Below are 23,291 nucleotides of genomic sequence, written 5' to 3' on the forward strand. Positions count from 1 at the left end.
ATGGATTCCTACATGATGACCACTGAACTTTGACCTAATCAAAAGTCATCTTTGATCGGGTGATCATAAAGGTTATGATTGAGTTTAATGATATCCATGCAGAGGAATATGAGTGGTCAAGATGGAATTTATCCCTCACATTAAGTGAGAGATATTACTGGGTCCCTCGATAAGTAAGACTGAGAAAACGTATGGTCATACTACAATGGAAAGGTTTTTTTTTCATTGCTACTGTCAATCTACTCAAAGATCGAGAAAGTAACGGTCAAGTAAAGAAAAATGACAATTTCATGTCTCGTACTTGACTGAAATATCATATGACAAAAGGGATGTGATATGGTTGCATGATAGGTTACATTGGATCATCAATCCTTATATGAATTGAGTAATTACAATGTCTTGCTAAAGGCTACTTGTGACTTGTGGGCTAATAGTGTAATTACCCTACTGTCAATTTCATATGGGCCTACAGGATCGCACACAACAACAGCCCAACTCGAGCTATAGCGTCCAAGTTCATTGAATTTGAAATATGTCTAGATTCAATGAATGTAATGTAGGGTGAATGAATTACATATATATATATATATATATATTTAAATATTTATTTGATAAACATATATATATATTTATATTTATATTTTATGAAATATAAAATTTAAAATATAATTTTATATATATATATTATATGTATATGATATATAAAATTAAATATAGATAATATATATATATATATATATGTGTGTGTGTGTGTGTGTGTGTGTGTGTGTGTGTGTGTATTTTCAAAATATATATGTATATATATTCGTGTGTGTGTATAATATGTATATATTATATATATTATATTATGTTATATTATGTTAGTTTTAAATTTAATTTTATATGATAGATTAAATTTAATAATTAACATGATAAAAGAGAATATCATGTCAGTTGTATAATTTAAATTTATAAGATAAATTTAAATTAGATATGATATTATGGATTAAATTTATGAGATAAATTTAATTAAATTTTTCGTGAGCTTTTAAGCGGAAGAAGAAAACCCTTATCTATATACTATATATAGATAGGGACGTTCTTATGAAACATGAGAGAGTTAAAAAAGTTCTGACAGCAAAAATATTTGAAAGTCACGAAACATCCTATAGAAAAAAAAAATTAATGTTTAAAGAAGAGCAAACACTGAGAGCCCTAGCACGCTGTTCGAGTTAGAGAGCTGTTTGTGTAGATATCAATAGAGGGAGCAGATCTATGTTATCAACTTCTAAGATCCAAATGTGCGCCAATTTCAAAAAATTAAAAGGTAACTCTTCTATCCACCTTGACTTAAACCACTTCGTTCGGTCCATATCATGATAGGAGTTTTAAAATTTTAATCTTTCGCTACACCTTCCTATCCAACAGGTAGAACTAAGCTGTGATACCAAATTGATCTAAAGCAAGAAAGAAGAGAGGGAGAAAAGAGAGAAGAGAAAGGTGATGGAGAGAGAAAGGAGGAGGGGGAAGGTTGAACCTCTTGAAAACTTTTATTCAATAATCTCAAAAGCTAAATACAAATGAAAAACGTAACTCTATTTGTAAAGCTTTAAAAATAATAAAATAATAAAAATTTAAATTTAAGTCTCAAATCCTAAATCTAATTATAATCTTAAAGATGCTAATATCTATGATAGCGATAAATTAAATAATAAATCATGATTCTAATGATTAAATATCCTGATATAAATATTCTTAATGGATATTCATAATATCTTAAATAAATTCTAATTATTATAATTAACTATTATTCCATATTCTGTCAATTTGGTATAAGAGTCTAATTCCACCTTCTTTAGATTAATTATGGGTACTATTATTTTGGGATTAAATAACATGAAGGCTTTTTTTTTTTTTTTTATCAACGAGGTCTTGCGTGTTTGTATGTCCGTAAATCAAGGAAGTACATTTGTACCCAAAAAGAAACCAAAGAGTTTATTTAAAACAAAATGGGGATTCAAATGCCTTGTGCTTGGCGTATCTGGAAGCCGGGGAGATAAAATTGGGTCGGATTGACAATGGAATTGTGAAGTGAGTTCTAAGTCCTGTTTGTTTTCTATTTTTTTAATTTTTTTATTTTTAAAAATAAAAAAATTAAAAATCTGTTTGCATAAGTGTTTTTCATTTAATTATTTTTAAAATTATTTTTATTTTTAAAAAAAACAAAAAATATAAACAACTTCAAGTTGTTTTTATTTTATTTTTCTTATTTTTAAAATACACTGCATTTGATTATTGAAAATTATAATTTTTCTTGATCAATTTTTATTATTAACCATCACCATTAACTGTTTATAATCATCAATATCAGTTTATTTTTTAATTTTAAAATTATTTTTTAATTAATATAACCAAATAAATTTTCATTTTATTTTATTTTAAAAATAATTGTAAAATTTATATTACAAAATAATTTTTAAAAATAAAAAATGTTAACAGAAACCAAAAAAGATAGTAGCTGCCTTTTCATTGGGAAGAGGTATACCACGGACTTTATCAAGCTAGTTCTCCCTTTTCTTTTTTCCTTTCTTTGTCATAAGAAAAGAAGCGAAGCTATGTCATTAAAATTAATGTCTATTACAGGAAACTTCAAACTCCAAAGAAAAATACAATTATCAGCCTCTCTAATTTTATTAAATTTTACTTTTAGCTTTGTAATTTTTTTTAATATTTTTAATTCTTATAATTTTTATAAAATTGGGTGACGTTTGTTATTTAGATTTTTATAATTTCTATATTTTTTATGCTTTCAATTCCTATAATTTTTTTTTTGACCAAAATCACAGGAAAATAACTTTAAAAACTAAAAGCAAAGTTGGATAAAATTATATAAATCAATTATTATGTTTTCCACACTCTAAAATAGACGAAAGACCCAAAGGGGGGGCGTCCCATGGTGTGAAGTCCCAGCCAAGCATCAAGCGCCTGATGAGCCAAGAAATCCGCAGCTCTGTTTGCCGTACGAGGGATGTGCTTAACAATAACTTTCCACTGGCGCCGGATTATACTTCTGATCTCCATGATTAAACTGACGTCTGGGTGCCTAGAAACATCACCATCCACCACAATATTACAAACAACTGCACAATCGGATTCTAGAACTAGTCTCCTCAATCCCAAGTCCCAACCTGTACGTAATCCAAAGCGGGCAGCCCACAGTTCAGCAGAAAGGTGATCTCCTTCATGCAGGTTGCAAAAGAAACCAGCCTGAAACTTGCCCTCAGAATCACGAAGTGCCCCGCCGCATCCTCGTTTATTATGACTGACAGAATAAGTCCCATCCACATTCATATTTACCCACCCAATCTCTGGTATATTTTGCCAACTTCTCTGTTTTTTTTTGTTTTTTTTGTTTTAACTCCTGTATACTATATGTATAATTGTATATAGTATATACCCTCTATTGTCCGTCTGGCTTTACCATTTCGGTTCTATTTAGTTCTTTTTCGGATTGTGAACTGTTTCTTAAGTTCGGAGGCCGAGGTGATCAGACCAAGCCCAAAGCTATAGGGCTGATAAATATGCCCTCGGGAAGACACGGGACTCGTTCTAAAAGTGCAATGGATAAAATCCAGATGCGTTCATATCCCTCAAGCACTTCATTTCCCTAGCTAAGCACATAAAATCTTGGTTCGCCGTTCACAAAGACTAACGATTGGTGATCCATCATTTTCAGTACTTGATGGTACAGAAACAGAGAAAGCTGAGTGCTGAGGACAAACCATAAACTAGCAAGGCCGCACCCAGTGAAATTTTGTCAAAATTCACTATTTTTTGAAATCTCTTCTAAGTATTTTCTTCACACTTTTTTCTCATCATCGAAACCAAGCCTAAGAATTTTGAAGAGATGGGGAGAGAAGGTAAGAGATTTTGTTCCCTTTCCCTCAGTTAATTTACCAAAATGAAAGGAATGGGAAGGAAAATTTTAACAAATCTTCCCTCTCTTAAATTGGGGAGTTTTGGAGGGAAATGGAACCATATTTTATTATGAACCCTGTGAAATTTTAATATTCCTATATTATCCTTTGTCTTAAAGAGGACAAAGACTCGACACCTCTGGCTCTCATAATTCCTTAACTTCTCGTCTCTACCAAGTCTAGTCTGCACCCAGCACGCTTCCCTCCCCTCACCACCTTTCTATTGAAATCCTTTCCCCATACTTCCCTGTGTTGAACTAAACACATCGCAAGACTTGAATTTATTTGTCATAGGAAAAAAAAAAAAAAAAACACCTCAAGTACATCACAGCACCATTGACAAGTCATCAGTACTAGTCTATTGATATCTAAAACAACAGATCTAAAAAAACCCCGAAAGCATATCATTCTTAAATTATCCCCCAACGATCATCGTACTCAAGCTGAACTTGACATTGTGGGACAACTTTAAGTCTTGGACTGGGAAAACTCGAAAACGCGGAACTGCCTAAAGCCGAAAGCAATTAATCGTAGTGATTAATTGAGAAGCAAAAGCATTCTACATAATTCTCCTTTTAACAAAACCAGCTTGAAAACTATAACCTTGGGAATCAAATACATCCACGACCCTTTTTTTTTTTTTTTGTTATCTCCAGATCATCAGAGGCTGCAATGAAGCAAGTGGATGAAAATATCCACTTATAAAGCAAGTCAGGCATGATTGAAAAGTTCACTTTTATATTTTCCCAAATCTGCAAAATGCATACCCAACTGAGCATTGAAACAACCAGCAGAATCAATCCGTGTCTAAGCCACAAGAAGCTGATTCAAATGTTGTAGTTATCTTTTATTATGCATATAGTGGGATAATAAAATGTGTTTTGTTTATATTGTTATATTTAGTTGAATTATTTCATATTAAAATATAGAAAATGACAAAAAGAAAAATGAAATCTACCATGGTTTTCCTCAGCTTCACAAGTTAAAAAACAGAAGACAGTTAAAAGATTACAATTTTAAAAACCAAGTAAAATCATGCTCCATCTCCGAAGTGACCATCACAAAGTCGTCAGAAAATGGGAGTTCCAATAATACCCTCAACCTATGCAGGATAGAAAAGGATGGACCCCAGCAATTCTAAACTTCCCTCAGCACCGCACAGAATATGAAAGTAAGTCTAAAACGGCGATTAAACTGGCATAAGAAGAAATCCCAAAACGTACCAGTCTTCTACTTTGATCAAACCAGTACCTCTTCATCCGTCCAGATGAACAATAATGGGAAACATAAAGTGGTATGAATCGCGTCAATAAACTAAGCATGGAGACAATACTATATATATATATATATATATATCTCCATTATTCTTTTACATCTTCATCACATCACATGACCTACTTAAAATATTCAAAAACACACAATGCGGAAAGAAAAGTACATGAAACAAGGTTCGAAATCAATTCGACCACTAGCCAGGAAAAAAGGGCTAACGCCCATAGTTAAGCTGACAAAATCTGATCAGACCGGGCTAAGAAGCTGTGAGAGATGGGGCTTCGGTTCTGAGTTCATACCGATGATGATCACCAAGGGGATGAAGCCATAGTGAGTGATGACCTTGGCTTTCTTCATTGCCCAAGTGCTCCACTCTTTCAGGCACTGAGACGCCGATCGCTCCTCCGATGCCTTGGAGCTCTTGGAATTCTTGCCTTTCGCTTTCAGAGAAACCCTTGACGCCATCGATACGTCCTCACGCTTCAGGCTCTTCGCTCTCCGCGCATAGGCCTAAAACCCAACATCGCGAACCCTAATTATATTTATAGGGAACTGAACCAAGATCGCCTTAGGTCCAAAGTGCAAACATGATTTTCTTTGATTTTCTTTGTTGTTTTTGTTTTGGGTTTTTTTTAAAAAGGGTAATATGAGCAATTTTAATTTTAATGTGAACATTTTTTTTACTTTTATGAAAAATAATAGAAAGTTGGTCAAACTTTAGAATATTTCGTTATTCAATTTTAGTCTTTGTTAAAAAAAAAAGTAGTCATTTTTTAATCTTAACTTGTTACTAATTTTTAGTTAGACTTTGATAATAAATAAAATTATAGAGAGTAATATTTTAAAAATAGAACTAAATGTTAAATTAAAAAATTCAACAAGCTTTGGTTTCTATGATTCAATCAATTAGAACACTGATCAAATTAATGACATATTAATTAAATAAAAATAATATTAAACATATGTGTGTGTGTATAATATGTGTGTATAATAAATTCACAATACATATAGTTGTTATAAAATAAAACAATATGACCATACATAAACTATTACAAATCATAATTTTAAAACTAGTCAAATATATGTGAATTTGATTAAATCAAATATAAGTATACTCAAATATCTATATTGACTCTTATAACTATCAACATCTTTCTAAAAAAATGTTTCCAAAATTATATTATACACATGCAAAGGGTCTAAAAAAAAATAATCTTTTAGTAGTCCTAATTTTTTAATTTTCCTTTTTTATAAAAATAGAATTTTTTATATTATGTTTAAAATCTGATTTTCTAAAAATTATTCCGGTTTTCAACTCAACTTAAAATTTTGATTCATTATCAGTTCAATTACAGTCCAACCCAACTCAATTATGAAAAAAAAATTTTTGTCCAAATCGAGTCATTACTGATTCTGGTCAACGATCGAATCAATTTGACCATCCAATTTAGTCCAATTCTGAAAACAATGATAGAGAGGCACTTGTCATCTGCCATTTTGCTGCAGACATTTTCTTAAACAAAAAAGTCAGTTTACAATCTTAAAAGTTAATTGATTTATGAGAGTTGGGGGGTAAATATGTCATTTTACAAGAATTAAAATGCCAAACAAGTCCCAAGGGACTACACAATTATTATCACAACAATTACAATGGATGAGGGCTTGGTGATCAAAGTAAAATTTATTTGTATTATTTTTCCCACAGGGCACTGATGTATAATGTTTGTGTAACATCTAAAATTTGAAATTTCAAATTTAAGGACTAAACTAAGGTTAATTATGTGAATTTATGTGCTAATTAATTTGAGGATGGTTGGAAAAGATTGATGGGCCTATCGGGTTTGTTTAAAGCCTTGGGATCAGGTCGAAAAGGGAATTGGGTTATTGGGACCCAATTAGAGGACAAAAATTCAGACAAGTCTCTCTATACCATTTATTACATTGGCAAAGACAAAAGAAAAAAAGGGATAAATAGAAGAGCAATGAAGGGCAGCAACAAGGCTGTTAGGGCTTTGATTTTTGAACCCTTAAGAGCTTTATTTTAAGCTTGCAAATACCTAGAGTATGTGTATTCTATAACATCATAGAAAATTAAATCCGATTAATTAAGCTTAATAAAAGTAATTAATTTTATTGATGTAGTGTATGGCTAGAAAGGTTTAATTTATGTAATTAATCATAATTTTAATCCTAAATACGGGTTTAAAGTGAAGTCGGGCCATACAGGCATCAAAAGGTGAGAAAGAATTGAAAAAAAATTCTTTGTGCCACATGCCGTAGCATGAGGAACATTTGCCGTGATGCATAAAGGCAACCAACAAAGGATAGGCCTCTCTAAATCATGTGCCATGGCGTAGGCTATATGCACCATGGCACACGATAAAAATTCTGGTTAAACTAGTTTGTGTCTATTTAAAAAATTAGAAGAAAAAAGAGAGAGAAACAAAGAGCACATCTATTGTTCTGTTAAGGCAAGAACTTCAGGATCATTGAAGATATTTTGGAACTTCCTAGCACACAAAGAAAGTACATTAAGCCTTTCTCTTCCCTTTTTTTTTTTTCCAATTTTCATGAAGGTTAATGTTAGGGTTTAAGTTGGGAGAGTAATTTTCAATTTATATGAGCTATGGGTCCAAACTCACTAACTAAAATAAATATAATGAATTGTTTAAAGTATTTCAACCCCACATTTATAGTTTTATGAGTTGTTGGTTGTTAAGGACCATTTAAGGTTGTTAGAAGTGTTTGATAGCTATTAATGATGGTTTAATAGTTCATTGATGATAATATGAGTTGTTGGGACCTAGTAAACTCATTAAGTATGATTGAGAGTGAGTTTATGATGTTGATAAAATGAGAATGTGGAATTAAATGTGAAAAAATTACTCAAAGAGGGATATTAATCAATTAAAAGTTGAGATTAATTAGCAAGATGTTCAATATATCATTTTCAAATATTAAAAAAAGAAATTACACAACATATAGATTTTGAATACCATATACTCATAAATGAATAATTGAGAGATAAAAATATTTTTTAACCCTTCAATGTTTTTGTAAGTAAGAAATGTAAAAGAAAATGCCAGAAGAAGGCTTGGTGATCAAATCAATATCTAACAACCACCTCCAAGTTTCAAATAAAGGATCAACAATTCTCTGTCATTGGATTGCAAAATGAAGACGTGTCGCTGTTCCATCAATCAATTTTTTTTATTTTATAAAATATCATCTCAATTATTTAATACTATCATTATTTGTGTCATCAATTAAAAAATGTCAATATTACAATTTAAAATACTAAAAAATTATCAAATGTTAATATATTTCATTTAATTTAAAAAATTTAAAATACTTGGATAAAAGATTATCATTTAAGAATTCTGTTAGTATTTGAAATTTCAGTGTCATCATTTTCTGTTAACAAAATTAACTATCTTAAGATTAAAAAAATGGATAAACATTTTATAAATTTAAGAAATCAAAGTAAAATTTTGTTTGAAGTTAGTGAATTGAAAGTACAATTTTACTAAAATTGTGATGTTTTACAAATTTTCTAATAGAGATATTTTTCTTTATTTTTCAGCTTATAATTTATAAATGAATGTATATTATTTCCTAAGAAAATGATGTTTTTAAAAATTAGCAACTACTCCCTCGGCTCATGTTTGTAGAACACCAAGAAATAATGTAATCCAAAATATAAACCACTTTATAATAATTAAATTATTTTTTTAATTTTATTTTTCTCCATTAACGTGAAAATATTTAATATAATTAGATCATAATATAAAAAAGGTAAAAATAAAAGTATATCTTTTTTTCATAATATCCAATAAAAAACTAACTTTCTTTAAAATACATAAAAAAATTGGAGAGCATATGAATTTGAATTGTTCAAATCTCATAAAAGAACAACTAAGATGGGCACATTCTTAAAATGAGCACTGAATATAGAATTAAGGCCCTTTAAATAAACTAATAAAATAATTGTGCAAATACATCCTTTTATATATGCAAAACAAAATTATCATTTTGCATCGACACACACATCTTGATGGTTAAAAGCCACCCAAAAAGCCTTAAGAAATAATACTAAAGGGTAATTTTCCCTCAAACATAAATGGCGCGGCGAAAATTACCATGAAGGACGCCCAGAAAGAAGCTACTCGATAATGCACAGAAAACTTGGATGGTGATCAATTTAACACTGAACATGAAGCTGAGCTTAGAACTCTGCATTGATGTACACTTCCGCTGACTATCTCCAGAGGTAGCATTGAGATTTATGTTGATGAAATGAGATTCAAGTATTCATCCTTCGAAGACATTTCTATCATCTACCAAATAACCAAGAGAAATACGTCTGTAAGCAACTTCATTATTCATTTATCAACTTTGTTGAATATATATATATATATATATATTATATGCTAGCAGGTTGCTAAAGCCTAGATGTCTCTACCAACCAAGATTTTCATTGATGGTAAAAGACACCTTATACAAATTGCTAGGGTCTGTAACAAATGCAAGCCTAGAATGACAATGTCTGTAACAAATGTAAAAGACACCTTTCATGCTTTTTATTATTGGTATAATAAAGAGCGCATGAAAGTAATGGATCAAGCAGTTGTTGTCATGAATGTCTAGAATGACAATGGCAACAAGGAGCGAGATAAGTATAGGATCCTAAACTATAAACTTAGGAGCAATTTAAATCTTGAATTCATATCTAATACATTTAGAATCCTGAACAATTAAACTTCAGACATTCCTGCTCTTACCTTTAATTTGAGCTAAACAATTTTACCTTAAGTGGGCCCCACTCTCTCTCCCTTCATGTCTCCCCCTTCGTCCTCCTTCTCGCGTTTCTCCATCTAAATCACCCCAAGGTATTATATTTACTCGCCCCAAGGTTCTATGACCAGGACACCAAAAAAAAATAAAAAAAAAGGCCCAATAATTGATTTGACGGCACGGGGAAGGGACAGCCGAGGGAATTCCATTACAAATCGACAACTCACCATCTTGCGCCAAAAACACCTCTGCTAAAGAGTTGATTTAGAAGTGACATGATGATGACGGTAGGACGAAGCCTTTGCAAGGAAATCTATAAAATGGATGGGAAGAAATGGAGAAGCTAGACGCAAGCGTACATAGATAAGATCAGGCCACCGTACCTTAGAGTCACCAATAGGTGCAGAGGTAAGAGAAGGTAAAGAAAGTATAGCATTTGTTTGGTATTAAATAATTGAGGTCATTCCACATTCAATACAGAGAGCAGATATAATACTCCCTTGTGGAGCGTTTCTCCGTTACACAATCAAGTCCGTGTTATTCGTTTTATATGCCCCAAGGTTCCGCACAAGTTTCTCAATGATCTTTGGCAGCAGATGACCTAGATCACGAAACCACCAAGCTTTTGTTAGCAGCATTGACCAGATGGTTTCTGGGGTAGTTTTGGTTGAAGAGAATCCCTTGGAAGAACTGCATTCTGGAAAAGATGAGGAGGAAGACAAATAGCGAGACGCGTGGTGGGGAGGGGGAGGAGGGGAAGGGTTCCACACTTAAAGTAATGGCATTTAGCTCAAATTAACAGTGGAGGAGAGAGTGCCCCACGTTTAATTGTTTTGCGTTTGAAATATGTCAAATACAAGTTTAAAGTTCAAATTGCCTCTAGACTTACAATTCAAGGTCCAAATTACTATTTAACCCTAACTATAATATGGATATTAATTGTATAGTAGGGATTTATCACAATGGATTTATGATATGTAAGGCGTAAGTTTGGCCAAAAAAGATCTGTACAGTGTGATGGACAATAATAAAACTATTCATAGGCCTTGTACTTCAAAACTTCAGTTTATGTTTTAAGTGAACCTTGCCTTAATGTAAAAAGCCCCTATAAACAAGTTATCATAAGTTAAACCCCTTTACCCCAAAATTATTCTAATTAAGTGAAATTCTAGTATAAGGTAGGTGAACGTGGATCCTGGAAATTAGCCCAGTGCAATTCTCTGGTGTCTAACATTGGAGCAGGCACATGATATGGAATCATAACATAGCAAGGTTTCAAATCAAAGTAAAAACATAAGACAAATGACACCTCAGATGAGTAAACCCTATAAAGCCTAAGTTTTCAACCATGCAAGATTAGAAAAGAGAAGTCATAGAAAAAGGTCTTGTAAATATTTACAATATGAAGTGGATTCAAGTCAAAACAAGAGACATAACATCATCCCAAGTGCGAGAGAGAGAGAGAGAGGTTACCAAACTAGTTGGATGAAATTAGGTGGATACTGTTTCATATCCCTCTGCCTCAATAACTTCAACCATGGATAAGTCACCTGTCCTTGCAATCTTCCCCTTGTCCTGAAATTTTTAAAAGAAAAATAAAAAAAGAAATGATAGGATCCAAAATAGGTAGAAAGAAAAATCTCTATTAAATTATAAAATTAGAATCTAACTTCATAAATTAATGAATATAAAGGAAAATCTTTAGTATAAGATGAGCAAGACTCTAAACTCACACAAGTAATAAAGCCAAGGAGAATCTCCACAAATATAAACTAATACTGATTTTATTTTCCAGATGATTTTTACACGATATAAAGCTCTAAATTTATAGATAGAAAAATAACTAATAATTCTTAAAAATACTCCTATTAATCCATAACTCAGATAATAGGGGATAACTACCAAAATAATAACAATAAAATTACTTACTTAATCTACAAGCGTATGCCCCACTACTCCTAAACTGGAAGATCACTCAACAAACAGAAAAATAATCTAAATTACATTATTAAATAAAAAATTCTCAAAATGACGTAAAATAATATTCACTCCTAATATTTCTCTAGCTTCCCAATTCACTCATTATCCCACACTAATTGGAGCTCTATCAATAATTCCCCCTTGGAAAGTCACCTCGACCTCAAGACAAGACAGGAGGTTCAGACGGAAGTAATAGGTAAATTGTAGCATCTCCGATTTGGGTTCCAGAAGAGGCTGCACGGAAACTTCAAGTATGACATTGCAATTATACCCACTATTCACCAAGTTCAGAATCTTGCGTTCAAAGAAGCTCCTTTGAAGCTTTATTGCAGATACATTGGTACTACCCAGAATAGCGTTAAGGGAAATGTCAACTCCACCAGGTTCCATCTCTTTGGTTTCGTCACATTCAAGGGAAGGAACAATTTCTTTGCCCTCCTTTGTGATTTCCAGCAGTGAAAACAATCCCTTGCAGCGGTGCCCAAGTCTAAAAGTCTCACTGCAGTGGAAACAAAGCCCCTGCTATTCAGCGTCCATGGAAGTCATTCTGGTATAAGTCACAAATGCTGGCTTGGGAGAAAACAAGGTTGAAGTTGCTGGCTGAAGGGAGGTTGAAGTTGATGCTGATGTTCCTTTGAAGTCATGTGCTGTTTGATAATGGGCAAAAGGAAATAAGGGCGTATTTTGGTTCTGCTGAACAGTTTTGGGCCCACAAGAGTTTTGGGCTTTTAACTCATATTCAAGGGCCAAACTGGTGGTCCTGTAAACTGACATTGGTTTATAAATCCTCACATTAGATTTCAGCTCCTCCTTAAGGCCTTTAATGAAAACTCCCGAGAGGCAATGTTTCAGCCAGTTCTTGACACGAGCAGAGCACCTCGCAAATTCCAAATAGTCCTACACATAACCAGTTTGCTTGATGCTACACAAGAACTCATCTAAGTTTTGATATTCTAAAGGCCCATAATTTTCTTGTAACACCTATACTAATTCTTCCCAATAGAGAATTGTATGCTCCATGTTAATACAAGTGAAGAAATCACAAGCATCTCCCTCTAAATACCTCAATGCAATATCAACTTTGAAGTCTTTGGAAGTGTGATGATAGTGAAAATATTTTTCAGCCTTCAAAATCCATGGCTACAAGTCTCCACCACCATATTTGGGAAAATTTATTCTATAAGATGGATGATAACAAGATGAGATGAAGGGTGGAAATGGGGTTTGTTAAGAAGGTTTGCAAAATGAGTGGGCACCATCTTTGGATCGGACAACACTAATATCAAATGACAGAATCCAAAATAGGTAGAAAGAATTAAGGAAGAAAAATTTCTATTAAATTATGAAATCAGAATCTAACTTCATAGATTAATAAAAATAAGGAAAATCTTTAGGAGATGAGCAAGAATCTTAAACTCATACAACTAATAAAGCCAAGGAGAATCTACACAAATATAAACTCATAGATTTTATTTTCCAAATCATTCATCCCATAAAGTTCTAAATTTATAGATAGAAAAAGGGTTAAAAGTTATTTTTATCCCAGAACTATACATGAAAACAAATGCTCCTAAACTCAATTAAAGATCAATTATATCCCTTAATTTTAAAGATTCCCTTCCTCATCACCCTGCCGTTTTCTCACTGTTAGTTGACTGTTAATAGGCCTCACATTATATTTTTTTAATATTCTTTTATCGTAAAATATTTGAATTGAGGAGCAAAAATGACCCTTCTAATAGAAGTTGAGAGTCAAAAATGACCCTTAACCTAATAAAAAATATTTAAAAAATAATGGGATACACTAATGACTAACCGACATTAAGTGTTTTTAACGTCAGAATGACGAGGAAGGGAATCTTTAAAGTTAAAGAACAAAATTGACCCTTTGTCAAGTTTGGGAATATTTGTGACCTTTTATTTATAGTTTAGGGATAAAAATGATCCTTATCTCATAGAAAAATAACAAATAATTCCTAAAAATACTCCCATTAATTTATAATGGAAAACTACCAAAATAATAAATAAAATAAAATTACTTAATCTACAAGGATAGGCACCACTACACCTATACTTGAGGATCACTCAACAAATAGGAAAATAATCTAAATAATATTATTAAATAAAAAATATCTCAAAATAAATTAAAATAATATTTACTCCTAATATTTCTCTAGCTTCCCAATTCACCCATTAAGAAAGGTTCTTATTCAAGTTATTGTGTGGCATAAATTAAGTGCGGTTGGAATAATCTACATGAATCTTAACTATCGAAGGTTCTTTTGCCCAGTAATTCTTGGAGTACCATATGCAAACAAATGCTATGACATGAAGGAGACAAGCAACATGCTCTCTCTTCATCTTGTGCCATTCCCTTCTAGTCCAAAGCTCTCATTATAACATTCAAGACCAACAACTTACCATTATGTGAACATGTGCAGGATTTAGGAGATCCAAAATTCGTCGATAATGAGTTATCATCAACAGAGAATTTTTTGGGGTCAGAATCTGATTCACTGCATTTGCTACATCTCTCAGTGCATCTACATCCAATCCAGAATCTATTTCATCCATAATAGCCAAGTCTGCTCCCATAACCTGCATCACAGAGGATAGTATCTGTAAATAACTAGTGAAAATCTGAAAGTTAGAACATTAAAAGAAAATGTCAACAAGAATAGGATACCGCAAGCTGCAGGATTTCATTGCGCTTCCGTTCGCCACCACTAAATCCCTCATTAACATTTCTATCCAAAAAGTCTTCCTTCATGTTTACAAGATTGACTTTCTCCATTAGGTAAGGCAGGAACTGCAAGACAAATTTGTTAAAAAGGTCAATAGGGCTTCAATTATTCAACTAAAAAATTAATAGGGGGCAACAATCAACATAGCAATTGGCATTATATGAAAAATACAGATGAAGAAGTGGACAAGAAACTGGTCACTTAAACAGGTACCACTCATGAATGATCAAATGCTAAGGAATCAGCAAATAAAACACTAAAACACCTAAAACTCAGCATCTCCAATATGAGTTCACAGGAAAGTTACAAGAGAACACAATCATATAACTCTATGGTTGGAAAGCATGTCTTCACATGCAATGCTATAATGAACAGTTAAAGTCCAAATGAAGTCATCAGTAAAATTCCTGGCTTATGTAGCATTGTTTTCTTAGCAAAGATGTGCGTGAATGCAAAGGGTGGCAGTTGTCATGACCTACAAATGTACTTTCCAAATCAACTATGCATGACTGCTTACAATGATAAAGAGAAGTTGAAGTATTCAAACTACTTGGCATACAAAGCATGAATCCTTAACCTTAACCATAAATGTCAATTAATAATGAGAAGTAGTCCGAGTCAAAGTACAAAGCAATCAGCTGATTCCATGTGATGGCCACGGGGCTGAGAATTCAGGTGTAATCAGTTCATCATATACCTCAAGTGGACCGAGTTCAGGCTGACCAAGTTTTCTTCGTCGAGCATTATGAGCCATAACCAGAAAATCATAATTAGAAACACCAGGGATCTCAACAGGGGACTGGAAGCTCATAAAAAGGCCAGCAAGTGCCCTTTCCTCAGGTTCCATGTCAAGCAGATTTTTCCCTTTGAACAGAACACTGCCTCCAGTGACTTCATAATCCGGATGGCCAACAAGAACCTACCAAAAAAAAAAAAATCCGCTTATGAAAGGGGTGGCCAAACCTCATCACATTAGCATGTTCATATTTCATCTGTATTCCATGGACAAAAAGAGATTACCAAGTCTTAATTTTCACTTAACTGAAATGACTTACACAAGACCGTTGGTTCATGCAAAACTACATAATGTTGGCAACGGATGTTTCAGGCATTAAATGGCAAGCACCACCGCCAATAACATAACCAAACCTGTACAATATAACTTTCTCACCATTGCCAGTAGAAGTGAAAAACATGACAATACACCGTCCGGTTTCTTTCGTCTGAAAAGCTATCGAAAGACATCTAAGACATAAATTTGAAGTTATGGATTAAGATAGAACGTACTGACCTTTGCAAAAGTGCTCTTTCCAGAACCATTCTTTCCCATGATCGCATGAACCTACAATACAAAACCAAAAGTCAAAATAGATACAAGATAACCACAGAGCTTCACTTGAATAACGTATGTTCAGAGGCATGTTTATCTACAGATTATGAAGACAACAGCGGCTCTGGAACATGGTAGTTGAGAAACAGAGAATCCAATGACAACTACTTACGCGAGCTACAAATGAAAGAAATGAATAGCTACAAACAAAGGGAATAAAAACCTCTCCTTCATTGACGATGAGGTTGACCCCACGAAGAATTTCTACATCGGATTCAACTATCTTGGCTCTCAAATCATTGACTTGAAGCAGCACCTTCTTATCACGTGTAGTAGCAGGGGTGGACAAAGCATCAGAGGTGGAGAAGGTGGCCGTCACGAAGGGGTAAGATCGCCTGATGTCGACGCGGAGGGAGCGGAGAACAGGTCTTGAACATAAGAAACATTTAGGAGGCGAAAATCGAAGTGCAGCGAAGGAAAGAGGTGGGGAGAGTGGAGATAAAAGGGTCGAGCCTGGGCAACGGACTGCTACTGGGAGAGCCATGAAATTGATACACCCGCCGAACTCCAGTCCTCGCTTTTCTTTCCTTCGTTGACGATAAGGCATCCCCCATGAACAGGTGACATGATATCGCCGATCGGGACTTTTTCCCCACTAGAGCCAGTACTTGGTTAGGGCTGAAAAAACGGGCGGGTCCAGCTATAAAGACCCAGCTCTTAGAAGGCTGAATTTAAAGTCCGATTTTTTATTTTTAATTTTATTTTTTAAATCTAATTTTATGTGAAGAGTTCAAAGTAGGACAGATCCGCAAGTTTTATTTTAAAAAATAAAAAATTAAAATTAAATTAAATATTATAAATTAATTAAAATATTTTAAAATTAAGAAAATTAAAATTCTCATAATTTTTAAAAATTAAATAACATATCTAAAATAAAATTTAAATTTTAATTAAAAATAATTTAATTTTTATAAATACTCAAACACAATAATTATATAAAAATAAAAATTTTATACTATACACTAATATTTATTAAGTTATATTAAATTAATTTTAAAATAAATTAAAAATAATAATAATATAATATGTATATAAATAGATGAATAGGTTATTAATTTCAAACACGTATTTTATAAAAAAAAATATAATAGAGTTTAAAGGACAGCTCAAGCTTAAATTCTTTTCTACAGGACTTATTAAAATCAAGCCTTAAAATTTAATTACTTCAAAAAATTATTTTTAAAATTTAAATTTTTATTTAAACAGGATCTTTAAAATCGAACTTTATTTTTGACTCTATAATTGGGCAGCATGGGGCCATTTTATTTATTTATTTTTTTTTTTGAATGAAGAATTAGGGCATCTGGATCCATTAATCTGGCCGGCCCGTTTCTACTTTTTTTATAATAATTTTAGAAAAATAAGAATTAAATTAAAGTTACTACTGAAAATTATTATCACATAAATACAAATTATCGAATTCGAGTTGCTGTCTATATAAAAAATGAAGACGACATTAGTCCTCGTGGGTTTATCTGAATAATAATAATAATATTTATTATTATTGTTGCTGTTGTTATTATTGTTGTTATTGCGGGGGCTATTATGGCCTCAGCCACATGGCTGGCTGGTGCTATTCTGGGAAATGCGAAATGAATCCGGAAGCTAAGATACAGCAAATGAGCGACGCCGACGCCGACAGCTATCGGGTGCTAAGTGCCGAAGTCATCGGAGAGAACGACGATCTGCTCACTGAAATCCTCATTCGTGTTCCTGCAAAACCCCTGATTCGATTCAAGTGCGTCTCCAAGCGCTGGCTCTCCCTTATTTCTCACCCAGCTTTTTGTCGCCGCCACGCCGTCCGTCACCCCTCTTCCAAGGTCTCTGGCATCTTTCTCCGCCGCACTCCGGGTGACTCCCAATCTGACTTCCGATTTGTCTCTCTCACTTCCAACTACCCCGTTTCTCCCCTCACTTCCCTCCATTTCTCCCCCGACCCCAACGGCGTAAGGATTCTGCAATCCTGCAACGGCCTCTTATTGTGCTCGTCTCTGGGGAAATTCGGGACTCCTCGAAGGTATTCTGTTTATAACCCCACTACCAAACAATTCTCTGTTCTTCCTCAATCTTATCCTCTTGCCCAACAATCAATCGCCATCTTTGGGGTTAATCTAGCTTTTGATCCGACCAGATCGCCTCATTACACCGTGATCTGCGTTAGTGCCACTGTCGAGTCCTGCTACTTTTATCAGATAATGATATACTCGTCTGAAAGTGAAACTGGAAATTGGAGGTTATCCGGTTCCCCCTTTAATGCTCCCTACGATATGGCTTTCGGGGACGGAGTGTATTGGAATGGCGCAATTCACTGGACTAGCCCAAAAGGCTCGTCGCTTTATTTTGATATCACTCAAGAGTGCCTCGGAAGAATGCCTAACTTGCCACATTTAGGCGGTAGCTATTATCTGGTTGCAGCTTGCGGCCGTTTAAATCTGATACAAATTTGTGGGCCTCGTTCTTCTCAGATCCAGGTCTCTCAGATGGAGAGGGACTACTCTAAGTGGTCGCTTAAGTACCAAGTGGATCTTGCGGAGCTTAAACCTGCATTTCCAGACATGATCCGTTTTCCGGATGGTCATCTCCCTTGTTGTTTGCGTTCTTCTTCCTCGCATAACTTCATTGTACTTTCTCTTATCCCGGATGAGAATGAGGAGCACCCTTCTCTTTTACTGCATATACCTGGTAAGCTCATTATTTACCGCTTCAAAGATGAAACATTTATGACTATTTGTGACTTAATGCTCTCCCCAACCAACCATTCGTTACAATTCGGATGGCGGGATGCATATCAGTTTATTGAAACCTTGGCTTGTGTGTAATGTGAAATCCGACCTTTATGGTTCTGTGTAATACGTAAGAACTTGTTCCTCATACTTCTGTAATTCATCTTAGTTACTGCTTATTGTGCCGCGTTGCCACTATACCTGCTATGTTTAACAAAGGAATTGGTGTCGTTGCTCGTCAGTGAAGACCCCATAAAAGAGAATACGTCGCCAAACAGACGATTCCGAGCAATACTTTGCGAGAGCCATGTTCTACGTGTTTCCGTAATCTTGATATGAGCTGGTGTTATTAATAGTTAACCTTCCATGGGACGGTTTGTTGATTAACATTCTGGTTTAATTTGACCCTAGCTCCCCACTGTTTCTTTTTGGCAACGGATTAAGGGTCAATTTTCTCATGAATTTTAACATTAAAAGTTATAAATGATCTTTAAACTTAATTATAAATTAATTTTATTCTTTAATTTTAAATATTTCCTTCCTCTTCGCTCTTTGTTGTTTTCTCATTGATTGTGGGTCCTGCATTATATTTTTAATAATTTTTTATTTTAAAATATGTGAGTTAAAGGCAAAAATGACCTAGAAGTTAAGAGATGAGATTGATCTTTAACTTGATAAAAAAATATTAAAAATAGGAAGACTCATTGATAACTAAGTGATAATGGAAGAAATTTTTAAAATTTAAAGACAGAATTAATTCATAATTAAGTTTAGGAGTATTTGTGACTTTTTATATATAATTTAAAGATAAAAATAATTTTTAATCCATTAACAAATAAATCCTAAACTTTCACAAATGACTTGGGGTTCGTTTGGATTTTAATTATGTATAATTATTATAAAAAATTAATTAATATAATTAATTTTAATTATATTATAACGTGATTTGATTAGATATTATTTTTTTGAAATTAATTTTGATAGAATTAAATTAAAAATGTTTGGATGATTCAGTGAACTTTAATTTTAGATGTGGTATTAATAAAAATTTATATGATATTATTAATTTTGCTTTGATTTATTTATTAAATAATATAAATATTTATAAAATAGTCATATATTTAAAACTTATATAATTACTTAACACACAAATATATATTGATTATATATTAAAAATTTAAATTACATTACATTATAATGTAATACTGGTAACTTAATAAGTTATATTATATTATAACATAATATAATTGAGAGTAGAAGATGGAGAACCAAGCAAATGCGAGGAAGAGGCAGGAGAGAGGCGCACAGGTGAGAAGCGCATCTGACACCAAATAAAATCAACTAGCAAGGAGAATTGGAATTCATAAGCAACTCTTCTTTGCTTCCCACAAAACGTGATTAATGGCAAGATAATTGACTAGATCAAAATGAGGGGCATGTTTGGATATTCATTGAGAATCAATTTTGGAATTAAAATTATGATTTTGCAAAAATTTATCCAAACATCCTCATTTTATAAAACTCTATCTAGTTTGGGAAACTTCATTTTAGAGAAATTGAAATTTTTTCTATTTGCAAAACTTCATTTGATTTCTGTTCTCTGTGTTCGTAAAAAAATAATAATTAAAGCATGGTGTCACGAGGCATGCCAGAGACGTAGAGTCTCAAGAGGATGGAAGAACATGACTTATAATCAAACGCAAGAAACTCGAGCTCCCTTACCATAATTCACCCGGATGTGAGAATGTGAAGTGAAGAACACTAATGTAGATGCAGAAAAGTAGAAATGCATTAGTTAAAGAAAAAGGGTGGCGGGCTATGTCGGTCGTACAACGAAAAATAAAGACAAAAGCTACATGATAAAAAGAAAAATGAAGTAACAGATGCAAAGTTTGAGACTAGTAGTTTGTTGATTGCTGATGATGATTGTTGAGAGAGAGCTCCTTTATTTATAGATGATCTTGGCTTGCTGCCCAAGCCTCATGATTGCCACTTTCCTTAAGTTTAGGAAGTACTTCTTCCATCATGTTCACTCATCATAGGTGATGGTCTTGACTTAATGGTTAAGACTTCATAAATATTTTTTTTTCATATAATTATTTTAAAGCCAATTAAGTTGAGTTGGGCTAGGGCCTCTATGTTCACAATTTAGGTGCAAATAATACCCCCCACATACAAATTGGCCAGAGTCTTTGTAGGCCAATTTTGAATGGATACATCTTAAAAGATTGACTCATTCTCGTTCTGATTGATGATTGATTTGGTACTTTTTTTGAAAGTCACCCCTGTGATTGAGGATTAAGGACAATGTGATCCAGCTTAGGATCAAGTTTCTCAAAGTTTAGAACCTCAAGAGCTGGTTTTAGAATTGACCCTTTGAGTTTTTAGACTTTAAGGATTGATTCTGTAAAATCTAGCTGTTGTGAGGCCCTTGTGGAGAGAACCTTTTAGGAGAGAGCTCTCATGAAAAGGGCACTTGCAAAACTTGTCTTTCTGACTTTGGCACCTGCGGTGCCGACCTTTATGGCTGCGGCCCCTATGGTTGTAGCCCCTGTGATTTTAGCCCCCTTAATTTTGGCCCTTGTGGTTGCGGCCCCCATGACTTCAGCCCTTGTGGCTTCGACCCCTCTGATGCTGGCCCTAATGACTTTGACTCCGATGACTTCGGCCCTTGTGGCTCCGGCCTCTCTGGTGGTGGCCCCAATGGCTTCAGCCCCGATGGTGCCGGCCCCAATGACTTCTGTCCTTGTGGCTCCGGCCCCTCTGGTGGTGGCCTTAATGGCTTCGGCCCTTGTGGCTCCAGCCCCTCTGGTGCTAGCCCCAATAACTTCGGCCTCGATGGTACTGGCCCCGATAACTTCAACCCTTGTGGCTTCGGCCCCTTTAGTGTTGGCTCCAATTGCTTCGGCTCCGATGGTACTGGTCCTGATAACTTTGACCCTTGTAGCTAAACAGGCCTGCTATTGAATTAGACCTGCCATTTATCTTCTGAGGGATGTTATAATGGTCATCGTTATTGATCTTTTGGTCGAAGAGCACTTTGGGAGACTACCCCTCGAGTCCATATGTTATCTAAAGGTGCGAGCCAATTGGAGCTTACTCCTATGACGATCTAGACAGCATAGCAGAGATGTTTCCTAGCCTCTCCTTTAGAGTTTGCAACAAAGCTCTTTACCTCTCGTTAGCTTGTACTTCACGTTCTGCGTGTGCAGCCACGTTCTCTGAGTCATAAGACTCAGGTCGATTCTTTTTAACAACATATTGATCCTTATGTGTCTTAGACATTTCTTTAACACGAGTTCTATCGGTTGTGCTAAAAATTGTTCGTAAAAAAACAAACAATTAAGGCGTGGTGTCGCGAGGCAGGCCAGAAACACGAAGTCTCAAGAGGATGGAAGAACCTGACTTCTAATCAAACATAGCTCCCTTACCATAGTTCACTCGGATGTGAGAATGTGAAGTGAAGAACACTAATGTAGATGCAACAAAGTAGAGATGCATTAATTAAAGAAAAAGGATGGCAGGCTATGCCGGCCATACAACAAAAAATAAAGACTAAAGCTACATAATAAAAAGAAAAATGAAGTAACAGACGCAAATTTTGAGACTAATAGTTTGTTGATGCTGATGATGAGTATTGAGAGAAAGCTCTTCTATTTATAGATGATCTTGACTTGATACCCAAGCCCCATAATTGCCACTTTCTTTGAATTTAGGAAGTCTTGACTTAATGGTTAAGATTTCATAAATATTCTTTTTTCATATAATTATTTTAAAGTCAATTAAGTTGAGTTGGGTCAGGACCTGCATGTTTACAATTTGGGTGCAAACACTTTGTACTATCTATTTGCACATTTAAAATTAATTTTCAAGCAATCATTCAAACATATTCAATTTATTAAAATTAATTTTTAGAAATTTATTCAAACATCATCATGTTATAATAATCAATTTTTTTATCATTAATTTTTTTCAATTGAAATTCAAACACGCCTGAGGTGTTTGGGTATTTGTTTCCAAAACATGATTTTTTGTAAGTATGATCGATTCTCATGGCATATTTAAACAGGCATATTTGTTAACTTTATTTTTCCCTCTGGGACCAATTGCTCAATTCCATTATGCTCAACAGCCAAATACAACAATATCAAATCAAAATGGAAGTCCGAAGCTCAAGTCTAAAATCCTACAACAGCACAAATAACAATGAAAGACCATTCATCTGAAACTTTCTAGGGAACCTACCCCGGGAATATCCCCATTTTAACATAATAACTGGATATTCAGGCTTTTGTTTGCTTTCCCTTTCAAGCAAACAACGCCAATTTTAATTGGTAAATTGACCTCAATATTATGGAAATAAAATATTTACTCATATACTACACTTTCAGCAAAAAAAAAAAATCCCTGAAATACTATAAATTTGAAACTG

At 33.8% G+C, this 23,291-nt stretch overlaps 3 protein-coding genes across 6 annotated transcripts; 1 reads left to right on the forward strand and 2 right to left on the reverse strand.

Moving 5' to 3' along the window:
* Positions 1 to 5,266: 5,266 nt before the first annotated feature.
* On the reverse strand, positions 5,267 to 5,755 carry LOC129291412 (mitochondrial import receptor subunit TOM7-1). The gene has a single exon (XM_054928738.1). The coding sequence runs from the start codon at positions 5,691 to 5,693 to the stop codon at positions 5,475 to 5,477; it is 219 nt and encodes a 72-aa protein (XP_054784713.1). The 5' UTR covers positions 5,694 to 5,755; the 3' UTR covers positions 5,267 to 5,474.
* Positions 5,756 to 9,157: 3,402 nt separating this feature from the next.
* On the reverse strand, positions 9,158 to 16,765 carry LOC129313789 (ABC transporter I family member 6, chloroplastic). 4 transcript variants are annotated; one of them, XM_054957190.1, is made up of 7 exons: positions 16,300 to 16,764; positions 16,038 to 16,088; positions 15,444 to 15,665; positions 14,689 to 14,811; positions 14,424 to 14,600; positions 11,526 to 11,597; positions 9,158 to 9,565 (listed from the first exon to the last, which is right to left on the reverse strand). In XM_054957190.1, the coding sequence occupies exons 1-7, from the start codon at positions 16,681 to 16,683 to the stop codon at positions 9,512 to 9,514; spliced, it is 1,083 nt and encodes a 360-aa protein (XP_054813165.1). In that variant the 5' UTR covers positions 16,684 to 16,764; the 3' UTR covers positions 9,158 to 9,511. The 4 variants fall into 4 exon arrangements, with proteins under 4 accessions (XP_054813165.1, XP_054813172.1, XP_054813180.1 ...); XM_054957197.1 differs by having other exon boundaries at positions 11,496 to 11,597; positions 16,300 to 16,763; XM_054957205.1 differs by lacking the exons at positions 9,158 to 9,565; positions 11,526 to 11,597 and adding exons at positions 11,614 to 12,899; positions 15,802 to 15,895 and having other exon boundaries at positions 16,300 to 16,369.
* Positions 16,766 to 17,663: 898 nt separating this feature from the next.
* Positions 17,664 to 19,038, forward strand: LOC129285812 (F-box protein At5g07610-like). Its single transcript, XM_054921728.1, has one exon. It carries the CDS (start codon positions 17,696 to 17,698, stop codon positions 18,953 to 18,955), a length of 1,260 nt encoding a protein of 419 aa, XP_054777703.1. The 5' UTR covers positions 17,664 to 17,695; the 3' UTR covers positions 18,956 to 19,038.
* Positions 19,039 to 23,291: the final 4,253 nt, after the last annotated feature.

Source organism: Prosopis cineraria, unplaced genomic scaffold (assembly GCF_029017545.1).
Source record: "Prosopis cineraria cultivar Desert tree isolate PC_DT_omini unplaced genomic scaffold, ASM2901754v1 PC1, whole genome shotgun sequence".
In the NCBI taxonomy this organism is placed as follows: Eukaryota; Viridiplantae; Streptophyta; class Magnoliopsida; order Fabales; family Fabaceae; genus Prosopis; species Prosopis cineraria.